General features: G+C 38.1%; 3 protein-coding genes across 3 annotated transcripts; all 3 read left to right on the top strand.

The window, feature by feature from the left end:
* The first annotated feature begins 1464 nt into the window (after window positions 1-1464).
* On the top strand, window positions 1465-4917 carry LOC113534596 (extracellular calcium-sensing receptor-like). The gene is made up of 6 exons (XM_034305519.2): window positions 1465-1718; window positions 1942-2230; window positions 2372-3184; window positions 3300-3524; window positions 3747-3870; window positions 4013-4917. The coding sequence occupies exons 1-6, from the start codon at window positions 1465-1467 to the stop codon at window positions 4915-4917; spliced, it is 2610 nt and encodes an 869-aa protein (XP_034161410.2).
* A 602-nt stretch (window positions 4918-5519) lies between these two features.
* On the top strand, window positions 5520-9366 carry LOC113534597 (extracellular calcium-sensing receptor). Its single transcript, XM_026927500.3, has 7 exons — window positions 5520-5737; window positions 5958-6246; window positions 6576-7124; window positions 7191-7394; window positions 7513-7732; window positions 8216-8332; window positions 8480-9366. The coding sequence occupies exons 1-7, from the start codon at window positions 5520-5522 to the stop codon at window positions 9364-9366; spliced, it is 2484 nt and encodes an 827-aa protein (XP_026783301.3).
* A 5278-nt stretch (window positions 9367-14644) lies between these two features.
* On the top strand, window positions 14645-21013 carry LOC113534741 (extracellular calcium-sensing receptor-like). The gene is made up of 6 exons (XM_053235188.1): window positions 14645-14873; window positions 15194-15482; window positions 15814-16632; window positions 16944-17168; window positions 19901-20024; window positions 20121-21013. The coding sequence occupies exons 1-6, from the start codon at window positions 14665-14667 to the stop codon at window positions 21011-21013; spliced, it is 2559 nt and encodes an 852-aa protein (XP_053091163.1). The 5' UTR covers window positions 14645-14664.
* Window positions 21014-21555: the final 542 nt, after the last annotated feature.

The following is a 21555-nucleotide window of genomic DNA, read 5'->3' as shown; positions in this document are numbered from 1 at the left end:
TGGAAATTTTGACTATCACTCTTGTTTATATTTTTGCAGGTAAAATCTGACAGCCGGTCTATTATGTAATATGTTACTTTCTTTAATGATGTACAAACATTTTAAGATTTATCAGCATGTTAAAAAAGAAGTCATAAAATAAACATCTAAGACTAAGTTAGTATAAAAAGGGGTCCTAAGACTTTAGACTTAATGCTTAAGACTTCATAAATATGCTAAATAAATATCAGCTTGTATCTCTCTTTCTGAATGTGATACACAATATGTTGCTGTTCTTTCAGCTGCTCCTGTTAGGGGTCGCCACAGCGGATCATTGGTCCGCATGTTTGATTTGGCATAGGTTTTATGCTGGATGCCCTTCCTGACACAACCCTCCTATTTTATCCAGGCTTGGGACCAGCACTGAGAGTACACTCCAAGTGGCTGGGTTTGTTCCCTGCCCAGGAATTGAACCCAGGCCGCGGTGGTGTGATCACGGGATCCTTAGTCTAAACCACCAGGGACTGTATGTGATACACAATATAATATGCAATCTATGAATAAATCTTTCAATATGTGCTAATTGCATACTACAAAAAATTCACTCAGCTCACTTTTTTTTGTTTTATTGATATTATTACATACAATAAAAAAATTAATATTTAAATGTATACTAATGTACAGTCAAGTTTGCATATCCCATAAGCTTATTGCATAAGAAGCTTATTGCATTATTCTTATTGCATAAGAAGACAAAGAAATTTAATTCATAATAAATTATACACAGTAATTATATGACATTTATATATACTGTATGGAGCTCATTCACAGATCTTTCAGACAGTAGGGGTAATATTTGATTTGTGAGTTCACGTCAGTTTAGCAGCACCTAACCAGCCTGATGAATCCAGAGGAGTGTGGGTGTTATCTAGTGTTATCCCTTTCCCTTTTAATTTATCACATTATCATACTCAAGGCATGCAGGCCTATTTATTGGTAGGGAGTACATAGGAAAATCTCCCAGTGTTGAATTAACACCCAGGGTGATGATATAACACTTTCAGAGTTCATTTCTACCCAACTGGGCATATATAAACACTGTATGGTGTTAATTCACTCTGGGTTTTAATTCAACACTGGAGATTTTGCTGTGTATATTTAAACTAATTAGCCTGTGGTACTAGAAGAAAAATATAAAAAATATAATACACATGAAAATAATAATAAATGTGATTAAGAAATCCAAATGAAAGAGTAAGCCATATTGATGACATATTAAGCCATATGTCAGTCATTATGGCCTTAAATTGCATTATAACTTTTGGCAAGATACTTTTTAGAATAGGATGCATTTTTAGTTTTAGGGCTTTCTTGTGTGAACAGATCTAAGTAGGAGATAATAAGCAGAGATCACCTGAGTAGTGTTATCCAGGGTGGTGTCAAATCATAGTGAGATGCATGGGGTCAAACCTCCTATATAAAGCCATGGCAGTCAGTATTATCTTCATCAGTGTGCAAGTTGGCAGAGCAATGATTTATCTTTTACTTCTTGCATTTTTCCTCCCTTGCTCAGCTGTATCTGATCCATCATCAGAGTGTTCATTGCAAGGAGACTTTGATCAACCTGCATTCAAGTCTGATGGAGATATCACAATAGGAGGAATATTCCCTTTGCACTACAGAGTGGAGCTACCAACAACAGACTACAGAAGCAAACCTTTGGCAGCACAGTGTCAGGGGTGAGAATATTAACTATTCATTTGATGTAGTCTTTTACATCAAAAAATATAAAAGATGTTTCTTGTTTTTTTTTTTTTTTTTTTTTTTAAACAAATGTGTGTCTCCACTCACTCAGTGTACCTATTATTACAAAAATATCAGGCATGAGTCTGTAATTAAATATATGTAAATATTTCATGCTGTCACTGGATTTTAATGTCTATTTGTCTATTTATACTGTAGGTTTGATTCCAGGGCATTACGCTGGGCTTTGACAATGAGGCTTGCTGTAGATGAGATCAACAACAGTACAGTTCTTCTGCCAAACCACACTCTGGGATACAGGATCTTTGATTCCTGTGCTACTCCGGTTACAGCTCAGAGGGCAGTCCTGGCTGTACTGAATGACCAGGATGTTGGTCAGGCCTCATTGTGTACTCATGGTGGTCCTTTACTCGCCATAGTTGGAGAATCTGGTTCCTCACAATCAATCGTTGTCTCTAGAACACTGCAACCTTTCAGAATACCTATGGTAAAGGGAGATATTTTTGTTTGTACACTACTAATTCAGTATGTTCTTCTGATATGCAAGATGGTTACAAATACAATTTGGTTATCTAAAAATACAAAAGGTTATCAAAGCTCAGATGTAAAGATTTTTTTTTTTTCACAGATAAGCTACTTCTCAACCTGCTCTTGTCTAAGTGATCGTAAACAATTCCCTACATTTTTTAGAGTAGTCCCGAGTGATGACTACCAAGTGAAAGCCATTGCTCAGCTCTTGAAGAGATTTCACTGGACATGGATTGGAGTGGTCACTGAAGACCATGATTATGGCAGGTTTGCTTTACAAGGCCTGAAGCGAGAGATAGAAAACACTGATATATGTCTGGCATATCATGAAATGATCCCTAAAGATTTCAAGAGGGAGCGGGTCCATGAGATTCTAAACGTGATGAAACATTCCACAGCAAAGGTTGTGGTGGTGTTTTCAGGAGAAGGGGAGTTTTACCCTTTCTTAAGAGAATTTTTAACTCAAAATATCACAGGAATCCAGTGGGTAGCCAGTGAGGCCTGGGTCACAGCCTCAATATTAGCTGAAACATATCCATTTTTAGCTGGAACAATTGGATTTGCTGTCCGCCAAGGGTATGTGCCAGGGCTGAAAGAATATCTGATGACAGTAAACCCACAGGTGTACCCATCTAATCCCCTGGTGCAGGAGCTGTGGGAGGCTCTCTACAGCTGCACTTCTTTCTCTTCTTCTGTCAGTAGTACACAACTGCCCCACTGCACAGGGCAGGAAACAATAAACAAGCAGCATTCTGCCTACATGAACACCTCCAACCCTCGTGTCACTTATAACGTGTATAAAGCAGTATATGCCATTGCTCACTCCTTACATAATCTCTTTCAGTGTGTGCCTGGAAATGGACCTTTTGATAATTCCGCATGTGCGGACTTCAATGATGTTTATCCATGGCAGGTAGAGTATTTGGGTGAACTGATCCTTCTGTGATGATGAATGTATGCATAAATCCAAGTATGTCTTTAACATAGTTGTCATCATTTATTTTAAATCCTCTCTTTCAATATCAAAGCTTCAACATTACCTTCAGGAAGTGTCTTTCTCAATCTCTGATGAACATGTAAACTTTGATATAAGAGGAGATTCGATTCCATCTTATGATCTGATCAATTGGCAGAGACTCCCAAATGGAGACATTGACTTTATCAAAGTGGGACTTTATGATGGTGCAATGGATGCTGGGAAAGAACTGGTTATCCAGGATCAAAAAGTAAAGTGGCCCGGTAATCAGAGTAAGGCAAGGTGCTCACACAATGTACATTGTATGTTAAAATACAAATATTAACTCAATTTAGCTGCAACATCTAACCATTCCAAAAAAAAAAGACTTGTTGATTGGCTCTATTATATCACATTTAAATCCATATTATTCACTATTGAGATCAACGTTTTTATTTTTTATTTATTTTTTTTTTAATATTGAGTATTTTGTTTTATTTTTTATATTGTGTAAATTTAGGTGCCAGTATCCATTTGCAGTAACAGCTGTGCTCCGGGATTCAGGAAAGCTGTTCGTCATGGGGAGCCTTTGTGCTGCTTTGACTGTGTACCATGTGACAGTGGCAAGATTAGTAATCAGACAGGTAATGTTGGAAAATGTAAATACTATTTTTAAAAGTATTTTTTTTAAATGATAGCTTGACAATGTATCACACAATAATCATAAAATGCTAATGTATCATGTGCTAAACTGATTCATATTCTGCCTTGCATTTGTCTTTGAAGATTCAATAGACTGCATGGCTTGTCCTGAAGACTATTGGTCCAATGCAAAAGGAACAGTATGTATCCCCAAAGTCATTGAGTTCCTGTCCCACAGGGATACAATGGGAATTGTCTTGATGGTGATAGCTATAGTGGGGTCTTGTCTGACAACATCTGTGCTAGCAATATTCTTGCATAATCGAGGAACTCCCATAGTGCGCATTAACAATTCAGAACTGAGCTTCTTCATCCTGTTCTCCTTGACCCTGTGTTTCCTGTGTGCATTGATCTTTATTGGAGAGCCCACATCCTGGTCATGCATGCTGCGCCACACTGCTTTCAGCATCACCTTCTCCCTCTGCATCTCCTGCATCCTGGGTAAAACCTTAGTGGTTCTTGCTGCCTTCACAGCCACCCAGCCTGGTAACAATGTGATGAAATGGTTCGGGCCTACACAACAGAGGATCATCATCTTTAGCTGCACCCTGATCCAGATGATCATTTGTGCTGCATGGCTCATATCCTCCCCTCCATTCCCCTACAGAAACACACAGTATCAGCGCTCTAAGATCATTCTGGACTGCAGGGTGGGATCTGAGTTGGCCTTCTGGTGTGTACTAGGCTATATTGGCATTTTGGCCTGTTTGTGTTTCATTTTGGCCTTTCTGGCTCGGAAATTGCCTGGAAATTTTAATGAAGCTAAATATATTACTTTTAGCATGTTAATTTTTTGTGCAGTGTGGCTGGCATTTATACCTGCCTATGTAAGTTCACCTGGTAAATTCACTACTGCTGTTGAAATATTTGCCATTTTAGCCTCTAGTTTTGGCCTCCTTTTGTGCTTATTTGCTCCAAAGTGTTATATTATTTTAGTCAAACCTGAAAAGAATACCAAACAACATCTAATGGGAAAGGCAACAAAATAATTTTTCTTTATTATATACTGTATGTAGGGCGGCACTTTTATTCATACTAAACTACTTGTCATTTGTCTGGTAGTTGTATATTATTATTAGAAATATATGTTTATAAAGATACATGTCTACAATAAACATTAAAATACCTGTGAGGAGATGGAATTATTATAATAAAATATAATTATTGTAATAAATATTATAATGAATATACATTTATTGTTATTAATGGAAGTATTTGTAATAAAACTGCATGCTTGCAAAACAAATTTATGTTAAATTAAACTAGATATTACAAAGCATTCACCTGTTAATATGTGTGCTATTGCAACAGATTTAGCAACTTAACAAATGTGAAGAAACATACATTTTGGAAACTACACAATAATATACACATTACAAGCGTAATATCTAGTTTTACAAATACACACACAAAATCCAGGTAATTGTAGTGATATGCATAATATATCAAATCAAGTAATATTCTAATTGTGGGTAAGGCCATGTCACCATGTGACTGTGACACATGACTTGTTTGGGAGCCAGCCTGTGTGTGGCATATAAAATATAGCTGTCTGCTCACTCTTGATACACTGTAAGGAAAGAGACATTCAATGTTGAAGATGACTCTAATACTTCTTTGCCTCCTGGTGCTCCACTTTTCCATCTTCAGTGTAACCTTAGAATCTCAGTGCACTCTGCAGAATAATTTTGAGCCAGGATTCATGGCTGGTGGAGACTTTGTCATTGGGGGCATTTTCCCCTTGCATTACAATCAGGAAATGCCAGATCTGAACTGCACATACAAACCAGGACCAGTGCGATGTAATGGGTATGAATGTCCTAATACTACCATGCAAACCATTGAGTTATTTTTCTGCCTGAAATGAAAGGAATTTTTGTTTGAAAAAAAAATCAACTTTATGTGTGTGAATATGTTGGATATAGGTCAGAATGGAGAGTATACAGTATATACTGCAAATAATGCCTCAGCCACTTTTAGTAATGTGGCTGAGCTGTCTCATTCTGATGTTCATTCATTCTTTGTTCAGGTTTGATCCCAGAGCTTTCCGCTGGGCTCTGACTATGAAGCTTGCTGTGGAGGAAATTAACAACAGTAGTGAGCTGCTACCTAACCACACTCTAGGTTATAAAATATTTGATTCCTGTGCATATCCTTTAACTGGTCAGAGAGCAGCTCTGGCTGTTATGAATGGACCAATGGAAGCAGATAGACCCATGTGTTCAAGTGCTAGCCCAATGTTGGCCATCATTGGTGAATCTGGGTCAGCTCAATCTATTGTGGTGTCTAGAATTTTACGACCTTTCAGGATTCCAATGGTATATATATATATATATATATACAAAATATACAATATATATATATATTTTTGTATAAATATGTAATATACTATATATATATATATATATATATATATATATATATATATATATATATATATATATATTACAAATATATGGCTGTGTATGTGTGGAAAGAGTATAAAAACAAGAACAAGTGCAACACTTTTGCAATATCTAGGACCCTAAAATTAAACACACTTCTTATTTACATGCTAAATATTACTGACTATGAAATAATATCTTCCATACAAGTCACTGAATGAGCTCTATTTTTCATTGTTAAATGTTATACATGTCTATTTCAGATCAGCTACTTCTCATCCTGTGCCTGCCTCAGTGACAGACGAGAATTCCCCACCTTCTTTAGGGTCATCCCCAGTGACGCATATCAGGTGAAAGCCATTGCCAAGCTGCTGATACATTTCAACTGGACATGGGTGGGTGTGGTTAGGGGTGACCATGCGTATGGGCGTTCTGCCCTACAGGGACTGCTTAATGAGCTGGAGGATACAAGCGTGTGTGTGTCTTATCAGGAGATGATCCCCCTGCTGTATGACAGCCAGAGAGCAATAGAGATCATCCGTGTGATGAACAGCTCCAGTGCTCGAGTGGTCGTTGTGTTTTCAGCTGAGGGAGAACTCACGCCTTTTCTGAAAGACTATATGAAACTGAATGTTACTGGAATTCAGTGGATTGCCAGTGAGGCCTGGGTAACAGCTTCAGTGTTCACAGGAAGTGAGTATTACCCCTTCTTGGGAGGCACGATTGGGTTTGGGATACGGCAGGGCTATATTCCAAAGCTGAAAGATTATATAACAACGGTGAACCCACACGTGTACCCTTCCAACACCCTGGTGCAGGAACTGTGGGGTGCTCTGTATGGGTGCTCTCCCTTTTCCTCCTTTACTCACAGTACTCAGCTGCCCCTCTGCACTGGACAAGAGATACTCAACAAGCAACACTCTGCCTACATGAACACATCTAGTCCTCGCATTGCTTATAATGTATACAAAGGAGTGTATGCTATTGCTCACTCACTCCACAATCTCATTTCCTGCAAACCTGGAAATGGCCCATTCAATAATTCCATGTGCGCTGATAGCACTAAAGTCTATCCATGGCAGGTGCAGGTCATTCTGTGTATTATCACAATAAATAATATGAAATGATATTTCCTATTGTGAATTACAGTGATTAATTACAATGCATGATAATATTTGCATTTCTTATGTGGTTTCATAGCTCCAGCATTACCTACAAGAAGTCTCATTTACTATCTCAGGTGAGACAGTCAACTTTGATATAAATGGCGACTCGATCCCGTCCTACGACCTGATCAACTGGCAGAAGGGCACAGCTGGCAATATTGAGCTGGTTAAAGTGGGCATGTATGATGGAGCTCGAGAGGCCGGGAGTGAACTGGTCATTTATGACACAGCTATCACATGGGCCAGAGACAAGAGTGAGGCAAGCTGCTCTCAGAATGTAGTTCAGTACATGAGAAACCAACTGTTGAAGTTCTGTAGGGTGAAGTGGAGGTAAGTTGCTTCAAAGCATACAGACCTCAGATGAGACCTGGATCAGGCTTCTCTATGTGAGAAGCCAAAGAATATTATTTTGAATGCTGCACACCTTTCAGTGAATGGGAAGCACTTGAATGAATAAAATGAATATAATATTTAGTATGCAACAATGTAAAGCCCATTTTATACACATTTATTTTTCCTGTTTTACTGACAGGAAAGTACATGCTAAAAGAGACAAGTAAAAGAAGCATATAAATAAACCAGAAACATTATTATTTTTCTTTGCTCAGATTTGACATTTGTTCATAATAATGAATCAAATAGTAGTTGTTTGTATTTATCTTTGTTATATCTTGTCACTTATTAAGTGTGCAGAGCTTTACTGACCTCTGGCTGTTTTTGTGGTAAACAGGTGCCAGTCTCTGTTTGCAGTGACAGCTGCCCTCAAGGATATAGGAAAGCTGTCCGTCAAGGGGAGCCTTTGTGCTGCTTTGACTGTGTACCATGTGACAGTGGCAAGATTAGTAATCAGACAGGTCAGTAATTTAGTCAAATTTTCTAGATAACATTCACATACTGTATATTCAAAATTACAAGTAACCATTTATGTTGATGTTTATACTAAATTTATTTATGATGTTTATATTAAATAGTCTTTTGCTGCTTGTTTTCTAAAGATTCAGTAGACTGCATGGTCTGTCCTGAAGATTATTGGTCTAACGCTGATGGAACAGCATGTATTCCCAAGGTCATTGAGTTCCTTTCCCATGATGCAATGGGGATAGCACTGACAGTTATTGCTGTTTTCGGGGCTTGTGTCACCTTAGCTGTATTTGCAGTCTTTCTCTACCACAGAAACACTCCCATTGTGCGTATGAATAACTCAGAGCTGAGTTTCTTCATCCTGTTCTCCTTGACCCTGTGTTTCCTGTGTGCATTGATCTTTATTGGGGAGCCCACATCCTGGTCATGCATGCTGCGCCACACTGCTTTCAGCATCACCTTCTCGCTCTGCATCTCCTGCATCCTAGGTAAAACCTTAGTGGTTCTTGCTGCCTTCACAGCCACCCAGCCTGGTAACAATGTGATGAAATGGCTCGGGCCTACACAACAGAGGATCATCATCTTTAGTTGCACCCTGGTCCAGGTGATCATTTGTGCTGCATGGCTCATATCTTCTCCTCCATTCCCCTACAGAAACACACAGTATCAGTACTCTAAGATCATTCTAGACTGCAGGGTGGGATCTGAGCTGGCCTTCTGGTGTGTACTAGGCTATATTGGCATTTTGGCCTGTTTGTGTTTCATTTTGGCCTTTCTGGCTCGGAAATTGCCTGGAAATTTTAACGAGGCAAAATTTATTACTTTTAGCATGTTAATATTTTGTGCAGTGTGGCTGGCATTCATACCTGCCTATGTAAGTTCACCTGGCAAATTCACTACTGCAGTTGAAATATTTGCTATTTTAGCTTCAAGCTCTGGTCTTCTTTTGTGCTTATTTGCTCCAAAGTGTTACATTATACTACTCAAACCTGAAAAGAATACCAAACAGCATCTAATGGGAAAATAATAATAATCAAATATAGGATATCAGATTTATATAATTTATAATTTATATGCATGCTATGCATGAGACCATTGAACATCTTGGAATTTTTTTTTTTTTCATTTAATACTGGAAATAAACAGAAAGCAAAGAAACAATAAAGAAAGGGAATGTTCAATACTTTAAATATTCAATAATTAAGATTCTGCACATTATCATGGTCAGGGTCACGGTGGATCCAGAGCCTATACCAGAAACACTGGACGTGAGACAGGAATGCACCCTGGATGAGATACCAGTCAATTACAAAACACCATGCACTCACCTTCACACCTAGGGGTAATTTATCTTATCCAAACCATATTTTTAGGCAGTGGGAGAAAACCAGAGACTCCCAAGGAAACCTCCACAGACAGTACCCTGAGCTCAGGAATGAGCCTGGGAATCTGGAGCTATGAGGTAGCAATGCTACTCAAAGTGCCACCACACCATCCTACATTTAACCAAACTTGTGCTACTGACAGTGTTAACTCTGGCAAACAGTCAGATTTTTCCCAATGAAGCATATGTTCAGATGACAGTCCAATGGTTTTTATTTAACATGGATCATCAGGTTTTACACAAACTTGTGGAGTCCATGCCAGCTCGAGTGCACACTGTCATTAAAGAAAAAGATGGACATACCAAATCGTAAATAAGAAATTCTGAAATTCATGTAAATATTTCTATTTCTACTAATTTCTACTATTTAAGAAAAGAATGCAAAATAGAAGCATTTTGCATTATTTGCATATATATATATATATATATATATGGTGTATATATATATATATATATATATATATATATATATATATATATATATATATATACATATATATATATATATATATATATATATATATATATATATATATATATATATATATGGCCAAAAGTTTGCGGACATCTGACATTATCTGACATGATATTAATGCCATAACATTCATACAGCATATGCTTGTTGAACATCCCATTCCAGATTTAGTGTTTTAGATTTAGTCCAATTTGCTGTTATCCTCCACTCCTCTTGGAAGTCTTTCCACTACATTTTTGAGCATGGTTGTGGGGATTTGCCCATTGAGCCACAAGAGCATTAGTGAGGTCAGGCACTGATGTTGGGTGAGGAGGTCTGGGGTGCAGTCGGTGTTCCAGTTCATCCCAAAGGTGTTCAGTGGGGTTGAGATCAGGGCTCTGTACAGGCCACTCGGGTTCTACCACTCCAACCTTCGCAAAACATGACTTCATGTGATAATGACAGTGTGCACAGGGGCATTGTCATGCTGGAACAGGTTTGTGCCCCTTAGTTCCAGTGAAAGGAAATTGTAATGTTATAGCCTACAAAGACGTTCTATATAAATGTGTGCTTCCAAATTTGTGGCACCAGTTTGAGGAAGAACCACATATGGGTGTGATGGTCAGATGTCCGAAAACTTATATAATACACACTGTAATTGTAAAACTAGAAAACTAGACACATATGTTCTTTCTTTTTGTATCCCAGCACAACAGCTTCAAAATTAAACAGTGACTTTGTGGATCCTCTGACATCATATTTATATATAATGTTAAGCCGTCAATAACTTTGCACATCCCAGGCCCTAAAAATGTTTCATAGGTACTGCAGTAACATTTTCTACTTGTTACTGTTCTGATAGAAATTTAATTGAATACTGGATACTTGGAATCCTCAGGATAACTCACTCCACAACTCATATAAAGTTGTGTACAAAATCTTGCCAAAACATTCTGCAATTTGCCTTCAAATGTTGAATGGAAATGCTATATTTTTGCCTTTTTTTCGTTGCTCGGGCCTGGTTTCCTGAACTGAATTCGCTCATCATCAGTTATCTGCAAAGGTGCCTAATTTCATAACTGTGATTGGCCAGAATTAATGTTTTTGTTCAGCTACTTCCCAGCAACACAGTTACACACCACCAATTAAATGTGTAGTGATATTTAAGCTCAACCAGCAAATATTTCACCATTGCATGTTATTTATTTATTTTTTTTATTTTAAAATGTGTTGTGATCATTGACAGTACATGGAAGATTGTGATCTATTAAAAATGCCTCAGTGATCGACTGGTAGATTGCGATCCAGGTTGATGACCACTGCCATAGACAACAAGACCCATTGTTGTTAATAATAGAGTTTTTCAAAAGAGGAGGACACTTATACAGACTGGTACTTTGTTCACTATGGCTGACTATATTTATGGGGCAAATGCTGCAGATTAATGTTTTCCCCAATTCACAGACCTTTGTCAGAAAAAAAATGTAAGAAATAGGCTGCCAGCACTCCATTATCCTCTACTCCTTCTGGCAGATTTATACTTTTGCATGCGCATCTCTGTGTGCACATCAGGACGTGTGTACTTGCACATAATGTGACTGTGAATTTACTTACTGTATTTACACACCAAAGAGAAGCAAAAAAAAAAAAAAAGCCAAAAACAATGCGAGTTCCTGCTGTGGGAAAAAAAACCTTGCATGATTAATTATAAACCAAGTAAATTCTCACTGAAATCATTTCTGAAGAGGTTTTATATTCAATTTAACTAGTGTTTAAATCTGAAATTCTATCAGTCACTGACCGATGACACTTTATTTTTAATTTTTATTGACTTGCTGTGGTTTACATCACCTACACTATGTGTTTATTGGGAGTCCGTTAGAAGAAAGAGAAAGTAGTGTGTGATTCTGCTGGATTAAACTGGTCATTATAATGAACTACAGCTGGTAAATAGCCTGACACTTTAAATAATATATTTATATTAATACAATATCATGATTGTAGTTTTCTGTAAATAAATCCGGTATACGGTAATGTAATCACATCACTGTGTGTGAAGCAAACATGAAACCCAGGGGACGACCCACTTGTGTTCATTTATACTCATTGTTCAGTGCGAGTGTTCAGTGTTTTATCATAAGAGAAATTTTTATTAAGGACACAGGTCTGAGAAAGTAACAGTTTGAATGTGTTTGAACTGTGATTTTTACAGAGCATTTTTCAAGCACTTCTGTTGAGAGCTGTTTTAAGGTTTTATAAAACAGACTTCACTTTCACAAAACACTTTCAGCAGTCAAGCTCATCTATAGAAGACAGAAAGTTCTGGATGAGATTAGGGAAAAATTTTTGTTGTTTACACTTTATTGTTTAGCTTTTTATTGTTGCATTTCAGATGTACTTTGAACAGCATTACTCTGATTAAAAAATATTAATCTGAATTTGATTAAACTTGCAGAAGAAATGTCACAACGTCTCGTCAAGACGTTTCCGTCTATGTAACCAACACACCTCTCCACCAACCAATCAGCGTTCACCCGACACATAGCAACAAAGAGACACACAACATAATCCCCTTCTCTGCGTCGTGACACAAATACGCATTAATGCAGAAGCGTAAATTGACGTTTCTAAGTATAGTAGGCATAACAACCCAGGAACATTTCAGTGGGTTTTATCACTTTCAGTAAAACAGGCTTTTCACTTGATGTTCTCCTCTAGGCCAATTACAATAATCCACCCTAGAGGTAACAAAAGTGTGAACTAGTTTTCTGCATCATGTAATGACATTAAACTTCTTACCTTAGCAATATTTATCAAATTAAAATAGGCTATCCTAGTAATATTATCTACACGAACTTCAAATGAGAGACTGGAGTCAATAATCACACCAAGGTCTTTTACTGCTGCACATGATGTAACTGAAAGGCCATCCAGAGTTACTATGTAATCAGAAAGCATACTTCTAGCTGCATGTGGTCCTAGTACAAGTACTTCTGTCTTGTCAGATTTAAGTAGAAGGAAGTTACTAAGCATCCAGTATCTAATGTCCTTTACACATTCCTCAACTTTATTAAGCTGCTGTCGCTCAACTGGCTTTACTGAAACATACAACTGTGTGTCATTAGCATAACAGTGGAAGCTAATACCATGTTTACGAATAATTTTACCCAGAGGTGGCATTTATAGGGAAAAAAAAGCAGTGGGCCTAAAACAGAACCTTGTGGAACACAAAACTTTATCTTAATATGCATAAAGAAGTAGGCTTGAGCTAGGATAGGGCCATTCCCATAACTACAACAACATTTTCTTTTAACATTTTTTATCAAAGAGAATAATATGATCAAAATGGTGTCAAAAGCTGCACTAAGGTCAAGCAACACAAGCAAGGTCAGTGATCAGAGGCCAGTAGTAGGTTATTTACTACTTTAACCAGTGATGTCTCTGTGCTCTGATGAGGCCCAGAACCTGACTGATAGATTTCATGAATGTTATTCCTATTTAGGTATGAGCTAACTGCTGTGCTAAAACATTTTCTTGGATCTTGAAGATAAAGGAGAGGTTTGATATTGGCCTATAGCTGACAGGGGTCAAGGTCATGTTTTTTAATCAGGGGAAAGATCATGCTTGAAGCTTCACCATGTTCCTAGATAATGTCCTGTAAATTCCAATCCTTCCCCTTTTCTCCTCATGAACCTGTCTCCACATTCACCACTTCGCTGCCTCCTCCCTACTATTAAACATCTCCTTCCCAAGACTGAGTAGATGTGGGTAAATAGTGAAGAGCAAGAGTGCAGAAGTAAATACACTTAAATAAATGTCTGTTTAAGAATATTCTTAAAGTTAATTTTTTTTTGTAGGATTGTAATTGTAAGAGTGTAGGAGAAAATAATGAGGCTAAATATATCACCAATGCATGCTCATATTTTGTGCAGTGTGACTTGACTTTGTAAAGTACCTGCCTATGCCAGTTCACCTGGAAACTACTTCTGCTGGAGAAATAAGAATATTAGTCACCCTTTAATGTCCTACTATCTGTTGGCGGGTCAGCAGTTTAAGTGAATAATATGCTTGAGCATGAATAACTGAATAATAAACTCAAACTTTAAGGAGTTAATAAAATTAAATAGCCTGTCTGCATGTGTAAGGCACTTAAAGTGCCACACTAATAAATGTACTATTCCATTGTTTGACTGGTCGAAATACATTGTCTTTCTCTGCATTTATTTATTTGTTTGTTTGTTTTTTCTGCAGAAACTGTGTAGTATACAAGAATCTTTCTTATGTGTACTGTATGTATACACAAAATCACAAAAAAACAAAATTAGCAGCATACGTGATGTACCATGTCCACTAAGATTACGATTGTGGGTGATATCATGTGACTGGGGCACATGATTAGATTGAGGGAGGCATATGTGTGACATATAAAGCATAGCTGCCTTCCATTTCTCTATACAATATAAGGAGTCAAGCATTCATCCCTGAGGATGGATCCTATACTTAAGTGGCTACTGGTGCTCTGCTTTTCTATCCTTGTTTTATCCACAGATCCTAATTGCACTCTGCAGAATGATTTGAGGCCAGGCTTCATTGCTGATGGAGACTTTGTCATTGGGGGCATTTTCCCTTTTCACTACAATCAGGAAATGCCAGATTTGAATTGCACGTACAAGCCCAGACCAGTAAAGTGTAACGGGTAAAAATTTCTTAATAACACTATACTAGATCATCATTATTATAATGTGAAAAGGAGTTCCAAAATTGTTGTTTTATTGCACTGAAAATAGACAATGAATTATTGACCACTAAATGCTTTTCAGTACAAAACTAATTGGTATAAAACCTAACTAACAATTAAAATAAAATGTATTATGTGTTTATATGTGCAGATATAGGTCAGAATGGAGAATATACACTGTAAACCATACCTTACTCAATCTTGTTTTTTGGACAATTGTCATAATTTGCCCATGAGTGTTTATCAGTGCTGGCTCTTACTCTTACTGACTCTTGCAGGTTTGATCCCAGAGCTTTCCGCTGGGCTCTGACCTTGAAGCTTGCTGTGGAGGAAATTAACAACAGTACTGAACTGCTACCTAACCACACTCTGGGCTATAAAATGTTTGATTCCTGTGCATACCCATTAACAGCTCAGAGAGCAGCTCTGGCTGTTATGAATGGACCAAATGAAGCAGATAAACATATGTGTTCAAGTGCTAGCCCGATGTTGGCTGTTATTGCTGAATCTGGGTCAGCTGAGTCTATTGTGGTTTCTAGAATTTTACAACATTTCAGAATTCCAATGGTATAGAATAATTCCTTATTTTAATACATAAACTACTGAGCCATTATTAATTGATAGAGAGAGAGTGCATGTGTGTGTTTGTGAGTGTAGAGAGAGAGAGAGAGAGAGAGAGAGAGAGAAAGAGAGATGCATTCAAGTACTCAGACTTATGTGACTGTGAGTATGTGAGAACAAGAATTAAATGAAATGCTTTCTCTTGTTTCAAACCTCTAGAACTAAACATACTAAGATTTGTATAATAAGTCACAATGTGAATTAACATACTTATAACACCTATAGTTTACTATATGAGCTCATAAAGATTTAAGAATCCTGTGCATATCTCTTTCAGATCAGCTACTTCTCTTCCTGTGCCTGCCTCAGTGACAGACGAGAATTCCCCACCTTCTTTAGGGTCATCCCCAGTGATGCCTACCAGGTGAAAGCCATTGCCAAGCTGCTGATACATTTCAACTGGACATGGGTAGGTGTAGTGCGGGGAGATCATGTGTATGGCCACTTCGCCCTGCAGGGACTGCTTAAGGAGCTGGAGGGTACAAATGTGTGTGTGTCCTATCAAGAGATGATTCCTCTGTTATACAACAGCCAGAGAGCAATAGAGATCATCCATGTAATGAACAGCTCCAGTGCACGAGTAGTGGTGGTGTTTTCAGCTGAGGGAGAACTCACACCATTTATGAAGGACTATATGAAACTGAATGTTACTGGAATTCAGTGGATTGCCAGTGAAGCCTTGGCAACAGCTTCAGTGTTCACAGGAAGTGAGTATTACCCCTTCTTGGGAGGCATGATTGGGTTTGGGATACGGCAGGGCTATATTCCAAAGCTGAAAGATTATCTAACAACAGTGAACCCACAGACATACTCCTCCAATACTCTGGTGCAGGAACTATGGGGTGTCCTGTATGGGTGCTCTCCCTTTTCCTCCTTTACCCACAGTACTCAGCTGCCCCTATGCACAGGGGAAGAGACACTCAACAAGCAACACTCTGCCTACATGAACACATCCAGTCCTCGCATTGCTTATAATATATATAAAAGTGTGTATGCTATTGCTCATTCCCTCCACAATCTTACTTCCTGCAAACCTGGAAATGGGCCATTCATTAACTCCACATGTGCTGACAATAGCAATGTCTACCCTTGGCAGGTGAATGCAATTCTCTCTATTTTCACAAAGAATAGTGTAAAATTATGATTGCTACTGAAATATTCCCAGCCGTGAAATATTGCATCATTATATATATATATATATATATATATATATATATATATATATATATATATATATATATATATATATATATATAGCTTAGTCTGTAACTTTACTTATGCTGACAGCAATAATGTCTATCCACAATGAATAATATGAAACTATCTGAAATTCAGAGCCTTGAAGTATTGTTATGTACATGTGGGTTAATATTACTCTTTGTTTTCATCACATGCATGGTTTCATAGCTCCAGTATTACCTGCAAGAGGTCTCATTCACTATTTCAGGAGAGTTGGTGAATTTTGATATGAATGGTGACTCAATCCCATCCTACGACCTGATCAACTGGCAGAAGGGTACAGCTGGCAATATTGAGCTGGTTAAAGTGGGCATGTATGATGGGGCTCGTGAGGCTGGGAATGAGCTGGTCATTTACGACATGGCTATCACGTGGGCCGGAGACAAAAGTGAGGCAAGCTGCTCTCAGAATTTAATTCAGTACATGAGAAACCAACTGTTGAAGTTCTGTAGGGTCAAGTCGTGGTAAGTTGGGTGAAATATTGCATCAGGCTGCTGTAATGTTTTCAAGAAGCCAGAGAATGATCTACTGAATGCTGCTCAGTTTTTAAAAATGTTAACTCTTTTCAGTGACTAGGATGGAGCCACACATACACACATACACACATACATTAATTATACTGCTCAAAAAAAATTAGGGGAACACTTAAATCACACATTGGATCTCGATGAACGTAATATTCAAGTTGAAAATCTTTACTTATATACATTGTATAATTTGTTGAGAACAAAAGGATGTCACAATGGTCAATGGAAGCCAAAGTCATCAGCACATTGAGGGCTGGATTAAAAATCACACTGAAAATCAAGGTAAAAAATTGAAATTACAGGCTGATCCAACTTGCATAAATTTCATCATGGCAGCTCTTAATGTAAGTTACATAAGGTAATCTAAGTCAGTAGGGTGTATAGCCCCCACGTGCCTGTATGCACTCCCGACAACGTCTTGGTATGCTCCTGATGAGATGGCCGATGGTGTCCTGGGGGATCTCCTCCCAGACCTGCATCAGTGCATCAGTGAGCTCCTGGACCGTCTGTGGTGCTACTTGGCAGCTTCGGATGCTCCGATACATAATGTCCCAGAGGTTCTCAGTTGGATTCAGGTCTGGGGAACATGAGGGCCAGTCAATGGCCTTCATCATCATGGCCTTCATCATCCAAAAACTGCCTACACACTCCGGCCACAGGAGGCCAGGCATTGTCATGCACCAGGAGGAACCCAGGGCCCACTGCACCAGCGCAAGGTCTGACAATGACTCTGAGGATTTCATTCCAGTACCTAACAGCAGTAAGGTTACCATTGGCTAGCATGTGGAGGTCTGTGTGACCACCAAACCAGTCATGCTGGATGATGTTGCAGGCAGCATAACGTTCCCCATGTCATCTCCAGACTCCTTCATGTCTGTCACATATGCTTAGTGCAAACCTTCTCTCATCCGTGCTGGGCTGTGAGCACAGGTCCCATTAGAGGACATCGGGCCCTCATGCCACCCTCATGGAGTCTGTTTCTGACAGTTTGGTCAGAAACATGCACACCAGTAGCCTGCTGGAGGTCATTTTGTAGGGCTCTCGCAGTGCTTCTCCTGTTCCTCCTCGCAAAAAGGAGCAGATAACGGTCCTGTTGCTGGGTTGTTGCCCTTCTATGGCCCTGTCCAGCTCTCCTCGTGTAACGGCCCTTCTCCTGGTATCTCCAGGATATGATAGGGATAAGGATAAGGAGAGAGAGCAATTGTCTGTGGCCACCACTTGCAAAATCATTCCCTTTTTGGGGGCTGTCCCGCTGTTGCCTCTCCAGTGCACCTGTTGTCACTTTCATTTGCACCAAAGCAGGTGAAACTGATTCACAATCACTTATGCTTCCTAACTGGACAGATTGATATCCCTGAAGTTTAATGTAATGACTAGTGTTCTGAGCAGCGTATGTGTGTATATGTGTGTGTGTGTGTGTATGTGTAATATATATATATATATATATATATATATATATATATATATATATATATATATATATATATATATATATATATATATATATATATATATATATATATATGTGTGTGTGTGTGTGTGTGTGTGTGTATGTATATATATATTTATATTTATTTATCACATGAAAATGCAGATCAAATCACCTTTAAAACAGCCTTTTTCAGAAATTAATAATAATCATAGAGTAATCAGAAAGCATACTTGCATAGTTGTCTATTATACATTTTGTTCTTTAATGTTGTTACCAATATAGTGTTCAAAATGGGAAATAACCTATGCCAATATGCACAGAATAGACAGCAGGCAGAGTACACACTACATAAAATTTGTATACACATATTTTTTGGCTTTATGTGCCTATATACCTTATAACAGGTTTATGCTAGCAGTGTTAGTGGTAGCTACCGCTGAGTACTGGTCCATGAACATTTTTCTATCAGTATGATAGAAAGAGAGTGCACCGTGGTCAGCCACAGCAGGATGGCTGGCTAAAATGCCCAACTGAAATGCTTGACTTCCGCACCTCTTTCTTGGTCACCATAGATCGGAGAGGCATGAGACTGGTATTTTTTGAAAGCAACTAAATAGCTCTTTCAGAGATTATAATGTGCCATGTTGCATTTGGATGTTTCAATCAGGAAATATCAGGCTATCTACACAGGTTGAGATGATTCCCATCTTGGTAATGGCTTAGACGTCCATGAAAGAACATGATCATGTGACCAGTGTGCTCTCTATGTTAACTCTATGGTAGTAATTTAAATCCTTTAAATTCAGTGTATTAAAACATATTTCGTAACTATTGTAAATCTCAATAGTTTAAGGGTTTGTTTAAGCAAAAATATGGCATGAGTGCAAAATATATATAAAAATATATCAGCAAGAATACAGCACAAGAGTGTGCCTAAGGGACATCATGAAATGATGATAATATTTATTTTTATTGTTGGTTTTACTATTTATTGCTTAATATAACAATTATTCTGATACTCAGAAACTTTTCATTTTGTTATTATTCACTATAATAAATATGCTTTTGCAGGTGCAAAAAGGTAAGACTTTTACACAGTGCAGTATGTATGGAAATATAGGTACAAAACTTTACTGACCTCTGGGTGTGTTTTTTGTGGCAAATAGGTGCCAGTCTCTGTTTGCAGTGACAGCTGCCCTCCAGGATTTAGGAAGGCTGTCCGTCAAGGGGAGCCTCTGTGCTGCTTTGACTGTGTACCATGTGACAGTGGCAAGATTAGTAATCAGACAGGTTGGTGTTTTCAGTAAAATTTTAAAGAGCAAAGATGATAAATAACGTCAATCCAATTTTAACTATCCTTTTAATGTTCTTTTTTTTTTTTTTAAGATTTAATAGACTGTATGGCCTGTCCTGAAGATTATTGGTCCAATGTAGATGGAACAGAATGTATTCCCAAGGTGATTGAGTTCCTTTCCCACGATGCAATGGGGTTAACACTGACAATTATTGCTGTTATTGGGGCTTGTGTCACCTTAGCTGTATTTGGAGTCTTTCTCTACCACAGAAACACTCCCATTGTGCGTATGAATAACTCAGAGCTGAGTTTCTTCATCCTGTTCTCCTTGACCCTGTGTTTCCTGTGTGCACTGATCTTTATTGGGGAGCCCACATCCTGGTCATGCATGCTGCGACACACTGCTTTCAGCATCACCTTCTCGCTCTGCATCTCCTGCATCCTAGGTAAAACTTTAGTGGTTCTTGCTGCTTTCACAGCCACCCAGCCTGGAAATAATGTGATGAAATGGCTTGGGCCTACACAGCAGAGGATCATCATTTTTAGCTGCACCCTGGTCCAGATGGTCATCTGTGCTGCATGGCTCATATCTTCTCCTCCATTCCCCTATAAAAACACACAGTATCAGCGCTCTAAGGTAATTCTAGACTGCAAGGTGGGATCTGAGTTAGCCTTCTGGTGTGTGCTTGGCTACATTGGCTTCCTGGCTTGTTTGTGTTTCATTTTGGCCTTTCTAGCTCGAAAATTGCCTGGAAATTTTAATGAAGCTAAATATATCACTTTTAGCATGTTAATATTTTGTGCAGTGTGGCTGACATTTATACCTGCCTATGTAAGTTCACCTGGTAAATTCACTACTGCTGTTGAAATATTTGCTATTTTAGCTTCTAGCTTTGGCCTCCTTTTGTGTTTATTTGCTCCAAAGTGTTACATTATTCTACTTAAAGCTGAACAGAATACCAAACAGCATCTAATGGGGAAATAAAAACGATCAAACATTAAACACCATATTGTGATACTTTTTGTATTTTTCTGTCTAAACAACAGTAATTGTGTGACTTTTTTGGCTTTACTGAATGTTACTTACATCTAAATTGGGATGAACTGGAATCACAGCTCCTCCTTTAATCTTTTGAAAAAATTATCAATATAGTACAATCTTACACAAACTACAGAGAAAATTGGCATGCTTAATATTCAGTTTAATAGTCTGTTCCATGCAACTTATAGATATCACCAAACACTGAGTATCTTTCCTTGTGGAGATATAATGGAGTTTTTAGAATGTACTCTGTAGCATGTGCCTTCATTAAACAATCCATAATGGCTCTGCCCTAATTTCTTTTTGTTTGTAATCAAAGTCACATACTTATATAACAGTGCTCTTTTTCTCAGAAAATAGACTAAAAACGACTGTGATGAGTTATCCTTGCTTAGTTTTCCTTTTTCACATTCCTATTTAATTGCAATGGTGTATTGGATACACACATGTTTCAGTAATTATCAACTGGAGCAGCAACAGCTTCA

Source organism: Pangasianodon hypophthalmus, chromosome 6 (genome assembly GCF_027358585.1).
Source record: "Pangasianodon hypophthalmus isolate fPanHyp1 chromosome 6, fPanHyp1.pri, whole genome shotgun sequence".
Taxonomy (NCBI): Eukaryota; Metazoa; Chordata; class Actinopteri; order Siluriformes; family Pangasiidae; genus Pangasianodon; species Pangasianodon hypophthalmus.
The sequence above is the reverse complement of the archived record's forward strand: the minus strand, read 5'-3'. Positions and strand labels throughout refer to the sequence as shown.

What these genes read in the sequence shown, in the direction of transcription:
- LOC113534596 (XM_034305519.2), top strand. Translation starts at nt 1,465, where the DNA reads ATGGCAGTCAGTATTATCTTCATCAGTGTGCAAGTTGGCAGAGCAATG. An exon ending in TTGGCAGCACAGTGTCAGGG is followed by an intron (nt 1,719 to 1,941) that starts GTGAGAATATTA and finishes TTTATACTGTAG; the next exon opens with GTTTGATTCCAGGGCATTAC. An exon ending in ATGATGTTTATCCATGGCAG is followed by an intron (nt 3,185 to 3,299) that starts GTAGAGTATTTG and finishes TCAATATCAAAG; the next exon opens with CTTCAACATTACCTTCAGGA.
- LOC113534741 (XM_053235188.1), top strand. Translation starts at nt 14,665, where the DNA reads ATGGATCCTATACTTAAGTGGCTACTGGTGCTCTGCTTTTCTATCCTT. An exon ending in AGACCAGTAAAGTGTAACGG is followed by an intron (nt 14,874 to 15,193) that starts GTAAAAATTTCT and finishes TGACTCTTGCAG; the next exon opens with GTTTGATCCCAGAGCTTTCC. An exon ending in GGGCCGGAGACAAAAGTGAG is followed by an intron (nt 17,169 to 19,900) that starts GCAAGCTGCTCT and finishes TGTGGCAAATAG; the next exon opens with GTGCCAGTCTCTGTTTGCAG.
- LOC113534597 (XM_026927500.3), top strand. Translation starts at nt 5,520, where the DNA reads ATGTTGAAGATGACTCTAATACTTCTTTGCCTCCTGGTGCTCCACTTT. An exon ending in CTAAAGTCTATCCATGGCAG is followed by an intron (nt 7,395 to 7,512) that starts GTGCAGGTCATT and finishes GTGGTTTCATAG; the next exon opens with CTCCAGCATTACCTACAAGA. An exon ending in CAAGATTAGTAATCAGACAG is followed by an intron (nt 8,333 to 8,479) that starts GTCAGTAATTTA and finishes CTAAAGATTCAG; the next exon opens with TAGACTGCATGGTCTGTCCT.